General features: G+C 39.7%; 1 protein-coding gene across 2 annotated transcripts in view; it reads right to left on the reverse strand.

Annotated features, from left to right (window-relative positions):
• LOC122779168 (seizure protein 6-like) overlaps positions 1-15,065 on the reverse strand; it is a 121,921-nt gene that overhangs the window by 35,055 nt on the left and 71,801 nt on the right. For both annotated transcript variants that reach the window (XM_044041289.1, XM_044041290.1), the window contains exon 4: positions 6,204-6,396. In XM_044041289.1, coding sequence (XP_043897224.1) covers positions 6,204-6,396 — 193 coding nt within the window. The remainder of the gene's footprint in view (positions 1-6,203; positions 6,397-15,065) is intronic.

Genomic DNA, 15,065 nt, shown 5'->3' on the forward strand with positions numbered 1-15,065 from the left:
GTGACAGTGAACTCTGACAGGTTAAATCTGGCACAAAACACTTGATGTCACTTGAGGTTTTATTGGTCATTCTTTCCATTTTACTCACGAGGTGGCAGTAGCTGAAAAAATATTTTAAGTTTCAGCTATGTATATATTTACTGCAGTCACACATGGACAATGAGCTGACCCACAACATTGTTTTTGATAATTCAAAACATTATAAAGAACAGGTTTTTTATATAACGAGTCACATTAGACCACAAGCACTGAAATAAGGAAGGGTTTAAAGAACACTGGAGAAAGGTTAATGATTGTTGATGTCATTAATTCATATTGTGTTTGTGTTTGTGTCAAGAACACAGTTAATCTTTATGCAGAAATAAAATAGAGACAGAGAGTAAATCAATATCAATTGGAATTCTGATTTGTTTTCTCGCCAAAACCTTGTATGTGCTAAACTGATCAATATCTCAAAAGCAAATAATTGCTGTTTGAACACATTCATTATGTTGTCAACTAGATTTTAACATAACGCCATGTTCTCTGTGGACGCTATTAAATGTACGGAGGCAATTTTAATACTTTCTGTTCCAGATGGAAATATTTGAATGCGTGTCCCGAGGGAAAAGATAAGGATGTAGAAGGGAAATGCTTTGCCCTTCTCCACTCCCACACGTCTCCCACATCCGACGCTCTACAGTTAAACAATAAAATACATCACGTTGAAAGTGCCAGGCCTACTGCTGATGTTATAGACGCATCAATCAGTCTGCCATCACAGGCAGAGCCGACGCCACAGCAGATATTAATTACCCCGAGCTGAGATCCATCTCTTCACAGTCCTGTGTCCTTCTCCACACTTGTCCAATCACATTTCTCACAGCCCATTATAAAAGACAAGGTGATCTGCTAACTCTGCTTACCAAGAGGAGGAACACAAATTGAAACATCGTCTGTGTCTTCAATGTGTCTTATCATCAAGAAATCTGCTGATCCAGTGGTTTTTTTCTCATCAGTGTAACTAAAGTTGTACCAGCATCAGCTTTAAAAAAGGTTGATGTTGGACAAACAATTCCACATATTTGATCAGTTCTCTTTTCCACTGGTGACAACCATACAATAAACTTGTTGAGGTGATAGTGTTTTATAAATGATTTATGGAGTAATAACAATTGATATCACAAAAGTGCCCCATGCAGGGATATACCGTGTATGGCATCAGATACAGGAATGGGCACTTAATCATATAAAGGCTCCATGCTGAACAGGGTCCATGACAAAGGAAGCCATCTTGGTATGAAATAAATTATTTTGAACTAACATAACCTATGGAGGATGATGTAAGACACTACGTAACCATGGTGCCTGAGGCCAGACATTCAGGCTCCCTTGGAAGGATTAGTATCTTCCCATAACCAAATCATTTTATGATATTGGATGTGAATTTAAAGCCTGAGCTGAACAAAACATATAACAATTTGTTGATGGGGACATTTACAATTGACGTATGGTCCCTGCCCTGATTGAAAATGTCATGGGTTTTATGTATATATTGGGGATTTGATATGGAATATGAAAATCTTGGATTTTAATTATGTTCTATCATTAATCTGGTAGATTACACAAGTAGCCTAATTGCAGGTTTAATTCTATAATCTATCATTCTGTCATTAGGTCTTTTACTGTGTGTCTTTCATTTTAAGGATTGCCTTTTTTTCAATCACATTTTTTCACATTAATTGCAGCGTGTAGATGATGATGATGGTGACGATAACGCATGTGCCTGAAGCGCAATAGGTCAGTAGGTCAAACATGATCGCATACCTGTATGTGAAAAAAATGACCTTTTCCCAACTTCCTGAGCTACTCATAGTTCTTAAAGGATAGTTCAGGTTTTTTGAGGTGTGGTGGTCTCTGAGGTGCTGACACAGTGGGCACCAAGTTTACCATACACACCGCATGGGGCCTGGAACCAGTCTGAGACACAAGGGAAAAAAAGAGAGTAGGTTCAAATGTGTCCATTTGTAACTCTGCTGTTTGAAATTCTTTGTTCAGATTTATCATGGTGACACAAACGTACTAAATAAGGCAGCAGCTCCAGTGTCCAGTGTGCAGACAAGTTAAAAATGCAGATATTCTCTGTGGACTTTGGTGCAGGAAAGTGAGCGGTAAACACTCAACAGTACCCAGCCAGAAAAGGCTGTCTGGCAGAAGTATACTAAAATGTCTTTTTCCACATTTCCCCGCAGGCAGCTGTATTGTTGTCTGTGTCTTAGGGAGGTTCCAAGCACCACGCAGCAAGCATGGAACAAGTCAGCATTGACTTTGTGTCAATACCTCATAGCACACTTCAAAAAAACATGAACCATCACTTCAGTTAAGCAGTGGAAGTGAATGAAACATGGGACAAGTTGCAGCAGCCTGTTGAAGCAGGAACAGGAACCATTTAGATGTGCCCACAGAGTATCCTGAATGAAGTGATACATTAAAAGGCTTTTCAAGTAAACCATCCATGTAACACATAATCCGGAAAAAAAACGTTAAATACTATACAATATTTTATGAAATATTCATAAAATGCAAAGAAACAGAGTGTGAAGAGAGACAATTTTACCTCTCACATCCACAATTTTACCTCTCACATACACAAAACACCTCTCACATACACTGTTTTAGCTCTTATGTTCACCTTTTTTTAGCTCTCACATGCACTCTTTTTGACTCTCACATACACTTTTTTTTAGCTCTTACATTCACTTTATTTAGCTCTTACATTCACTTTATTTAGCTCTTACGTTCACTATTTTTGGCCCTCACATACACTTTTTTTAGCTCTTACATTCACTTTATTTAGCTCTTACATTCACTATTTTTTGGCCCTCACATACACTTTTTAGCTCTTACATTCACTTTATTTAGCTCTTACATTTACTTTATTTAGCTCTTACGTTCACTATTGTTGGCCCTCACATACACTTTTTAGCTCTCACGTTCACTTTTTAGCTCTCACATTCACTCTTTTACTCACATACACTGTTTTAGCTCTTATGTTCACCTTTTTTTAGCTCTCACATGCACTCTTTTTGACTCTCACATACACTTTTTTTTAGCTCTTACATTCACTTTATTTAGCTCTTACATTCACTATTTTTGGCCCTCACATACACTTTTTTTAGCTCTCACATTCACTTTTTTTGAGTGATGTACTTTAACGTTATATCACCATCTGTCCCTCTGTCTGCATTACCCTGCACATGATCTGTACTGACCTGTCATCATTCAGTCTGACCACACACACACATACACACAGCAGTGATGGGGCTGATTTATCTGATGTCAGCAACACTATTTTCATGCTCACTCTCATTTTCAAGCTGATGATGAAAGTGCCACAGCAACGTGGTGGGATGAATGTTTTGTCCATCGGCTTCCACCATCAACTCAAATCGATGGGGCATGTAATTGGTGACCACTTTGTGTGATTGCTAAGATAAACAGACATTGTTGCGGACATGGAAGATCAATGTCAAGCACAAAACAAGTCAGTGAGAGTGTATGTGTGTGTGTGTGTGTGCACATCATGTTCACCAGCAACATACAGTTCGGGAAATAAATTATTTTTACTGATAGGGTTTAACACTGTCTCCTGCTATTGCAGTTAAAATTGTATGAGATTTAATGTGATGTTCAGTACTTCCAAGCCCTGCAAAGATCAGTATGCTCCTCTGCTCACAAACTTAGCTTGAATATGTAAATTCATTGAGAATTCCTGTCTAATTTTAGGGCACATTCTCATGAAATAGAAACAACATTGAATGCATGTCTTCATTTTGTATTTATTTTAAGAAACAAGCCTGAAAAAACCTGTCACTAAGATGTCTAAAAAATATGTTCACCAATTTATGCCACATTTGGTCAGCTTTTTTATGACCGCTACAGATGTTTGAATCACTTTATAATTCATGCACCAAAGTCCACAGAGAAAATCAGTGATTTTATATCGTGGCACACAGGAGTTGTTAATCCAATGTTGTCTTCGCCAATAGGTTGTAATGTATGAGTTTATGACTTCAGTGTTTGAAATCATTTGTTCAGTTTAACCTCAGGGACACAAACTTATCAAACAAAGCAGCAGTAGACCAGCAGCTTCTGGTCCCTCTGACCAAAACACACAGATGTCTCCCTATGAATGTTGGTATGGGAAAGTGAGCAGTTGACAAATGACCAAACATTCTCATGGTGAGTTAAAATGGCAGGGTTTTTTTTTTTAAGACGTACACTTGCAGGTAGGGCTGGGCAGTATGGGAAAAAAAAACACTATCACAACATATTTTAATTTGAATCTTTATCCTAACATATGAGATATATGAGGATATAAAGCTGCACAGGTTGTTTCTCTTCACTCATGAAAAGTTTCCTTTTGAAATGTTTGTGTTTCCCAAAGGAGAGTGACAATACACTGTATTATCTGTATTAGATGATCTTAAAATACACTTATTATCACCTTTGATTTCAGACAATATCTGCTTTATTTCTTTGTCTTTTTAATGTTCAATGAAGGATATGTACGCGTGTCAGAAACAAGGACATTGACTATATGTGGTCAAATTCAGCAATAACACAAACGTTGGTTTAAAATGAAAGAGCTGTTATTCAGTTACTTATTTTAAACACAATTTTGTCAATGACATGTATTATTTCTTAGCAATATATCATTTACAATATGTAGTGCAACAACAGCCACACAGTACCGATCCGGGCCTTATGGAGTTTGCACGTTTGCTCTCTGGGCTCCTCCCACAGTCCAAAGAGCACGCAGAGGTTATTTGAACACTCTGCAATTGACTGGTGACCTGTCCAGGGTGTACTCTGCCTTCCGCCCTAGGAATGGATGGATGTTTGAAGTGGTGTGTATTCATTTATAGTTTGAGTATATGCGTGTGATGAAGTCCCACCCAGATCTTGTATATTAGGCAGGTGCCGCAGCCTAGTGGTGTGGCTTAGTGGATCTACTGTATCATGACACCATCTTGTAAGGACCCAATACATTGAGACGTCATTTGGAAGCACGTCTGGACATTCTTTTCCCTTTTTTTTTGTCTATTGCTCTCAGTCATTACAAGAGTGACTCACACAAATGGATTAAAACAATAGGATTCTGTGGCCACTAAAGCTTGCATCCATGGTTACAGCCATGTTTTCAGTGAGTGCAACATCCTCTATGATTTGATCTGATTCCCAGTGCCACCAGCACACTGGAGGAGCACACAGCAAAAGTCGGCAATGAACTAAATGTAACATTGCTGTTGTCATAACAAACATATATTTTAGTGTTTAATTATTTGGCCTTACAATCCTATATTTGGCGACAATAATTATTGGCTATGATTTAAAATAAATTGATGATTGTATGGTTATATTTTTTTCTTGCTTTACTTTATGCAGTGAGTTCTTTATATCTTCTTCTTATCTTGTTGCTGAGTAGCTGCAACACGATAAGCAGTGAAGCAGAGGAATTCCTGCTTGCCTGTATTTCTGTTGTAGTTGTTGTTTTGGCTGGTACAATCAAATGCAGCCACTGCTGATAACAAATGTAATAACTGATTACAGCTTTTAGCCTAAAGAGGATGGCTGAAGTTTCTTTTTCTTTTTTTTTTTTTTGCCCCCATGCAAAAAGTGTAAGCGATCATTTCTCTCATCCACACACAGGTGAAAGCATCATCACGTGTGCACACACATGATCTACTGCAATTGAGCTGCTGCCCCTGTGGACTTGTTTATGTGGGGAAAACAATGAAAACAGAGAATCATCAATCTCATGATCCCCGCAGTGCACTTCAATGATACACATCATGACATCTCCACTTTGTGGTTCTGTGGGATTGAACAGCTCACCCCCCAGAGGAGGTGATGTTGATAAATTACTTAGTGAATTCTATTAGAGTCACACACTTCAAACATTGGCACCAAAAGGCCAAAATCATGAACTCGTTTTGCATGTGTTTCTGTGATTCCACAGACTTTGCTTGTGTTTGTAGGTGTTTCATTGTATTTTTATGGTCAAGATTATACTGATCACCCAGTTTAAAATGGCATACATCTCGCATGTTCCGACAGTGTGTGAGCGTGTCCTTGTTACTCAATTCAGTGGGAGCATCACTGAGCAGAGGACTTGTTGGAACTAATCTAACGGCACCGTTGTTACACTGGGGCTGGCTCACCTTGGTATTGTAGCAGGAGAAAGCCAGTGATGTGTTGTTGGTCACTACGGAAACGGACTGAGATCTGGTTGCTACGGCTCCGTAGTATGAGGCCCCTCATCAACATGGACTCGTTGGCGAGGATGAAGGGTTCTCGGCCGCCTGTGTCCTCCACTGTCACCTGCTCTCCCTCCAGCACGCTCACATTTAGCACCTACAATAAAAGGAAACGGTGTCGTATGATCAAACACAGGTATTTACTCGTGAACCTTTGTGCATCAGTTATTATCTCATGCTAGGAACATTCTTGGAGTAGTACACACTTCACAAAGAGCTCTATAAGGTAGGAGTCAGTTATAAGGAGGTTGTTAACTAACATTTACCCTATTAATTGCTATTATGCAGTCAGTCAGTCATCATCTAACCGCTTTATCCTCCACTAGAGGGTCGCGGGGGGTGCTGTGCCAATCTCAGCTACATCGGGCGATAGGCGGGGTACACCCTGGACAGCTCGCCAGTCCATCGCAGGGCCACACACAACCATTCACTCTCACACTCACTTCTATGGTCAATTTAGAGTGTCCAATTCACCTAATCCCCACATTGCATGTTTTTGGACTGTGGGAGGAAGCCGGAGAACCCGGAGAGAACCCACGCACACACGGGGAGAACATGCAAACTCCATGCAGAAAGGCCCTTGTTCCAACCGGGGCTCGAGCAGTAAAACGAGCAGTAAAAGCAAAAGTTTTACAGTTTTCAGAGGACGAAGAATAATTAGTTTGTCATTTATAGACACAAACGGGCATAATAAAGATTTTGAACTTTGAACTTTGCAGACAATGCAAACAAAAGCAGCAGCAACACTGTACTAGTAAAGCAAGATGGCAAACAGGTTGGTGTATGACTGAAAACACAAAGAAGCACCCACACAAAGTTTCAGACGTGAATTCTACTGCTCAAACACACAAACACTGCCAGGTCTGACAGAGTTTTTAGGATGAAATAATCAGCATACAAAAATGTGACTATGACTATCAACATACTGTTCTTGTGCCACAATAAAGGTTTCAATCCTATTCTATTTTATTCTTTAAAAATAGCAGTGAGTAAAAGTCCAACCACATTGCTCTTGACGCCACAGTTTTATGGAGGTACGTTTACTTGCACTTTGCTGTCACGTTCCTGCAGACTTCACTCGTATCGGTCTGAGTGTTTAGTTGCTGATTTGCGGCACAACAGAATCCCCCTGCTTCTGTTCTCAGTGTGCCTGTAAGCTACAGTGACAGAAGTGCTATATCTTCAACAGGTCCGTGCAGCATCTGCAGCTAAATCTGGTGAAGGAACCTCAGGAGGATTGGATGTAGTTAAACTGTCTGGATAATTGAGTTCTGACATATTTTGGTGACTAATCAGACTAATTCCCTACAGACCCATAAAAGAAGTGTGTTCATCCAACAGTGGGTCATGATTATTATTCATATTGAGTAAAATAAAAACCGTCAGCTGTATTTGTAACATACTACTGAGGAGTATTATCAACTTTTATTGAAGGATGAGCCGATACGATACTCAGTGGTCCATTATTGGTTAGAATTACTGGATATCAGATAGATATTAATTTTAAATCTCATAAAATCCAAACAATCACAGAATTGTATCACATCCTTCAACATGCACAGACTAAAAATATAAATTAAAAACCAGACACAATTACGTCTTTGAAATAGCTTGGAACTGCACATATGTGTTGACAGCAGCTTCATAGTTTAATGACTGATATCGCTATCGACAGAAACTTGTGTTTGTGATGACTGTTATTGGACACAAAAAAGTGGTGTCGTGCCAATCCATACTTTAATTAACCGAAAAACTGTCAATTTCCATTTAAATGAGATTTCCAGAGACATGATTAGCAAGGTTTTAGATTTGCTAATTAAGAAGCTGAAGGTTTTGTACTTTGGTCCGGGATACCAATCCCAGCTGACAGAGGGCGGAAATGCAGGGTCACACACCTCTGGTCAATTTGTGTGTCCATTAAAACGCTGCATGTTGTTGTAGTGTGGGATGAAACCAGAGTACCCAGGGATTCTAGCTAGCACCGTTGCAGTGAGGCAACGGAGCTAGCCGCTAGGCCGCCGTGTGACCCACTGTAATTTTTAATAAAAAATACAAAAACCATCAAATCATTTAGATTCAGATTGGACCCCATCGCTTCTTGAAAGACGGGTGCACCATCTGCTTCATCCTGTCGTTTTCTGAAAACTGATGCTGTCATATGTAATGGGCTCAGGTCTCAGGTATTCTTTGAAGCAGAAAAAAGGGATTGTCATCCCATAGGCTGATGTCCCAGGGGTAATGTGTGTGCAGGGGTGTTAGTGCAACAGCCTGGAAAATCTGAAAACAGTGGACAGGATGAAAACATTGCACAACGGTGGCAGCAAAATGAATTTGGTCACACAGACAGGCTGTCACTCCGTCAAAGGGGAGCCGACAACAGACGCAGAGACGCTAATGGACACTCTGAGCCTGAGCTCAGGAGCGATTTCTTCCCGAATGATCCATGACGTCAGCCACTTTGATCGATAGTGTTTTCTTCTCATGACTAGACTCAACCATTCTGTAGGTTTTTCAGACAAACTCGTGGCCCAGAGTCTAACATACGTTCAAATAATCAAAACCGTAAATATTATGTTGTGGACATGTGGCAAAAGTATTTATTTTTATAAGCAAAAAAAGTGCTTTTATTGCAGCTTCTGTATTTTAGTCACACCATTTTTCAAACAGCATTGTCATAGTGAGTGACATGATTTTTGATGCACTTTTTCTCAAGGGCAACAGCAATGACAAAGTCCTACAGTTATGTTTTAACGTTCCTTTTCTCTCCAAGTGAATATATAGAATGCTTTGCTGCAAATCTTTTTTTTTTTTTTTTGAGAATATCTTCATATTTCACCCACAGATAAGCACACTGGGGCTTAAACCTGGATCAAGTACATTTGATGACACGTTTGTTTTATATGAACTGTGCTTACAAAACCAAGGTTTGAGGATCAACCTAACTTTGCATTCACCCATCAAGCATCACATGTAATGCTTGATGGTGGCTGGGGCTGAAGTTGTTGTCATGTGCTCAACTGTTAGACGTGTTAACAGCATTAAAGCATGGATGGCGTTAAACATAACTTATATTGTTCTGCTCCTGACTCCTGACCTATTGACCTAGGCTCCTTCAAACTAGGGGTGAGAAGAGACTGTGATTCAATACTTGACAAACAGATCAGCTCTGTTTGTTCATGCTTGTACGCAAACTCCTCTGGACTGCTGTAATGCCCTTGATGTTGGGGTTAGCCAGGCCTCACTTTCTCGCCTTCAGCTTATCCAGAATGCTGCCACTCGCCTTTTAACAAGGACACACAGGCTAGATTAGACATCTCCCTAGAGCTGGGCAGTATGACCAAAAGATTTCACAGTATATTCAACAATTTCACAGTATACAGCGATATTTGTATGCATGTTTGAGTGTGTGTGCGTGTGCACGCTGGTGGTCGAGCACCCCGAAAGACTCGAGAGAGAGAGAGAGAGAGAGAGGTACCTGAATGTGTGTCTGGTAACGTTACTGCAATCACTCTTGTTACTCTCAGAGTTGTTTTCTGCTAAGGTGGTGGAATCAATTGATCCTTCATGCTGTTACTACCACAGTCACTGGTTTAGTTAAGCCCAAAAACTGTGTGCTGCACCGCACAATGAAAATGTGCGGTGCAGCAGTGAAAAGGGTCCCTCATCGAACATCTCCACCATTCTTGCCTCCCTCCTTTGGCTCCCAGTGCGTTACAGAATAGTTGTTGAAATCCTTTTATTTAGGTATAAGTGTCTGAATGGCCTTGCTCTGTATTTGCCTTGCTAATATGAATGCAGTGTGCAGAGGGAAAAGCAAATAAAAAGAACAGTCCCCTATCTACACAGTTTAAAGTTAAAGTATTTCATCTCTAGCAAACACCTGATGGCTGCAGATACACCACCTCAGGATGATAAGCAGTCTGTGATATTGCAGAAACGTATCATTTATCGTGTGGTCAAACAGATTGCAGGTCCATGACCGCTGCTTGGTTTACATATACCATGGAGGCTTGTGAAGGACAGGTGAGCAGATAGTGAATGGTGAACATTTGGACTGATAGATAGTTTGGCCCCAGAGGGCCCTATCATCCGTCATCCACGCTGGGACCTGTCAGTGCAGCCAGCAACAGCTGTCCTGCCTCAATTATGAATCATTGACCATGTCAGGGGACATCAGACTATTCTTATCTTCAGCAGGGCTGCAGCCAAACCCCAGAGGGTCTGCTTTTCTCTCTGTCTCTCTCTCTCTCTCTCACACACACACACTCACACCCAGACACACACACACACATGCATATGTATGTACACACACATGCATGTTGGACTGTAATGAAAGCAGGCCTCTCTGTCGTCTTCTCTGGCATCTCTGCCTCAGCACACACAGGCTGAGGATTTGGCTGACCAAGCACACAGCTGCACCAAAAACAACATTATCAGAGGCTGCATCTGTACACTGTGTTATCCCATTGTGTGTTGACAGGAGAAACATTGTCTGGTTAGTTTGTTTTTTTTAAGGTTATGGGGGAAGCCTCGAACAACGCAGAAGACGGAAGACTTCCTCTTTCAGTTTAATCATTCAATTTTTTTCTACACTCCTGTTGCTATAAAAATGGTAAAATAGGAGGAGAGGCTGACATCTCTCTCCTCCAGCTACTGTCTTTCAGAGTTTTCAATCAAACCTACATAATGAACACATCCTCCTGCCAGCCTGCAGTACAAGTGACAGTCTCAACACTGCGCACAGTATATATATAACATTGAAATCCTGGTTTTAGTGTTATGGTAAAGTGACTGCATTTATCGTGCTTTTGTAGTCTTGACCACTCAAAGCTGCTTTACGGTTTTGCCATTCACGCGTATCCACATCCATTCACTCACACCTTCATACAGTATCACACATCTATCATTTACACACTGCCATCAGGAGCAACCTGGCAGCAAGCACACCAGCATGTAGACGAGACGGACCAAGGATTGGTCGAATGTATTGTCTGGTCCTACATTCACATAAAACCTCTATTTACTCTTTACAGTTTGAAGAGATAGACATTTCTTGAAGATTTGACATCAGTGGGAGGAGTTATACCAAAACTTAATGGAAACAAACTTGAAACAAGTCTGATTCATCTGTCAAAAACTATCGCCAGAAACCCACACTGATGGAATCATAACCTCCTTAGTGAACCTACAAAATAAGATTCATGTCACGGCATTGACGGTTACTTACTGTAAGTGTTAAACTATGAGAGTGAACAGTGGGCGGAGGTGAACACACCTCTTATCACACACAAACAGAGGGCAGCCTCACACGATGACTTGATTTAATCTGTGACTGCAACCACTACTGATACACTCACTCCCGCCTTTGAGATAATCTGTATTATGCAATTGAAATGTTTGTTTTTTTTTCTTCTTTAAATGGACACACACACACAGAATCATCTCCTGATTCTATTTGTACACAGATAGTTTTATGTAGTCGTCTATTAATGTATCTGTAATCACACGGGCGTTTATTATCCTCGGTGTGGTGTTTTAACTGATCAATTTACTGCCGAAAACATCTGGTGGTGCTCCGCAATGAACATTTACACTGACTCGCAGGAGCCATTGCTGATGCAGAAATGAGCAGTATGTAATCAAAACGATCCCACTATACATGGAAATGAAATGACCCTGCAGCTGGGGGCAATAAATCAGCAGCCATTGGACTCACCAGCTGCAGGTTCATTATTACTATGATAAAACCCACTGATTTGTACACTGGAGCACACTTGGCATTGTTGTCTACCTCATCAGCCAAATAGTCTTGGTGGTGCATCACTTGTTTTTTTCTTTTTGCTTGTTTGTTTTTTGGGTCGAGCATGCCCTGATAAATTCATACAATAACAGCCATCTTCCACTGCTCGTTATATGAAAAACGTTATCTTAATTGAACATTCACCTCTCTATAAAACAGACAACAGTCATTTCCTTTTTTTGCCATGCACGCCGTCTAAAACAATGGATCCTTACCAATCAGCAGAAGCTGAATGTTAATGAGAATGTGCTGGAGCCACTGGCAGAATACAATACTGGGCCCATTCAGAACCTCGGTATGGCATTCAAACACATCCTGGATGCATCTCCCTTCATTATATGTGATTGGATCTCTGTAGCACTGTGGTAGATGACGTCATATGACCAAGGTAACGCCCTCTGGCAGAAAGCAACCCCGTTCACCTCTATTGTAGGTATTATAGGTACATAGGTACAGAGGGTATTTTACCGGATGGAGTTGAATCACTGCTATGAAAGACGGAGCGATAGATTATGTGATTAACTCTTGGAAAATCATGGACTCAGACTAGATTCACCACGAGCTAGTCTGCACAGCAACTCTCTGGAGTAGGAAGAAGAGAAGTTAATCAGGAAGTTGAAGATGCAGATCTGGAATAATGTCCTTGCCACCTGTTTACAAACGTGTGTGTTATATGAATATATTCATTCAGTCAAGTTTTGTGACATGTCGGTTGATTAGAGAGAATTTAGGGAAATTATTCCTCTGCATTTGACCCATCCTAGAATTAGGAGCAGTATGTGTTCAGACCTTTGCACATCAATAAGAGATTAATTGGTAACACTTTACAATAGTGGTACATTAATTAACACTAGTGAATGCTGCAATAAGCATTTTCTAACTATTTATTCATGTTTTAAGTAAATATTCAACAATGTCATTCAGGTTCATTAAGATAATAAATCATACACTATCCAAGAGCTTATAAAGCTACTATTAACATCACTTAACACAGTAATAACTGGTAACTGTTTATAGAGGCAGTGAATAAGCATTACTTACACATTTAAACATGGACACACAGGAGCACAAGGAACATTATTAAAGGTATGCTCAAGTAATGCCTATCAAAGGTAAGTTTATTTAGTGCTATAATACATAAATGAATTGTCACTTAAGGGAAACAAAGTTTCAACTTACAGACACAGAAACCTATATATTTTAACTGAAGAATTTAAAGATATCCAGTTACTTAAAGCTTAATAACTTTCATTAGGCTTAATAACAAATATATTAGTTAAACATTGATTAATTGTTTGCAAATGCTTATAACAGCATAAATGAATGTCAAATAAAGTACCCTTATTGTAAAGTGATACAGATTAATTTCAAAGGATGCTCTCAGCAAGTGTGACGCAATTAAGAAAAAGTAGCTCCGTATCTAGCAATGATGAGGTGGCACCTTTTTTTATATTTTAATTTAATAAATGAAAATATCATAAATGCATGAGCTTCTTTGGTTCAGGAGCTTAGACTTCACTAATTTACTGCTTCACAACAGACTTAAAGATGTCTGACAGACAGTTTACGGATTAGAAGGTCCATGTTGTTACACACTCGCAGCTGTGTGCGTTTGCTTCTTTTGACTACTTTTAATGTCACATCATCAACACACACTTTGATTGTAGAGCTGCAACAATTCATCTGTCCATTATTTTCTCGATGAATCGATTTGTCGTTTGGTGCATAAAATATCAGAAAACCTTAAAAAATGTTGATCGGTGCTCGTCGAATCTGGAAATGATGATATTCTAAAATCGCTTGTTTTGTCCACAAACCAAAATGATTAACCTTTAATGATTTCTTTGTTATCCAGAGCAAAGAAATGAAGAAAATATTCACATTTACGAAGCTTAAACAATCGGAAATCTTGTTTTAATCATGAAAAAAGCTTCAAACCGATTAATCGATTATCTAAATAGTTGATAGAGAATAGAGCTGAAACAATGAATCGATTAATAATCGCTTAATCGATTCATTGTTTCAGCTCTGTTTAATTGTATAGCTGATTGACAGTTGAAAATAAACCTTTCAAGATCATGGAAAATAAAAGCAGCAATCTTGGTCAGTGAAATTCCATCAATGATGAGAAAGCTGCATTGACTGAGCACTTGTTTGAAAATATTACTGATGTGCAAATGAATTGCATGCAAAAACACGTGTGTGTGTGTGTGTGTGTGTGTGCACCAGTAACTAGTAAAGAGTGAAAATCCATGAAAGCTGCTATAATGTGTTTTCCTTGGTACAATAAAATGTGCATTTTTGTTTTTCCTTCCCATGACACAAATTAAGAGCACAAGTGGCTGTTGATGCCCGGGGGCATTTTGTTGCTGCTTCCAACTATTGTAGTAAAAGTTGCCTCTTGCCCTAAATAGAGGAATGTTGTGGTTTCCTCATCAGTCTACACTCACCTTTGTCACTTTCTCAGAGCAGTGAAATGTAGAAGCATGTATATATATGTATATATTTATATATAAAACTAAGCTTTTCAACCTCCTCAAGCACATAAATTATTGTGCCTTTTTTTCTGTTTCCTTTCTGGGTTTTTATGCCCGGATTGAAAATGTGCATATAAAACATGACACACTGCACCCTGAAAAGGTCATCTTTAATGTTACCTTGGGGCTCATTTTGGTCACACGTTCAGAAGACTAGGGCCACATGCATCCACAAACCACCTCTTAATGTGGTTTTTGTGATCAGATGTGTTCACGCTGATTTGAATGAGAAGGGAGAAGGGATGAAATAAAAGTTAAGGTTAGAGCCAAGAAAGGTACTGAGGTTAGGGTTAGGCTTAGTGGACGTCAACTGTTGGCTCACTTTCTGATCTGAGCGCCTAAATGCACCACCTGATGTGTCTCTTTCAGATGTGGAAGGATTGTGCGCCTGTAAGGTGACGCTGAGGGACAGTGTCAGAGCGGTGGTAT

This window comes from Solea senegalensis, linkage group LG13 (assembly GCF_019176455.1).
Source record: "Solea senegalensis isolate Sse05_10M linkage group LG13, IFAPA_SoseM_1, whole genome shotgun sequence".
Lineage (NCBI taxonomy): Eukaryota > Metazoa > Chordata > Actinopteri > Pleuronectiformes > Soleidae > Solea > Solea senegalensis.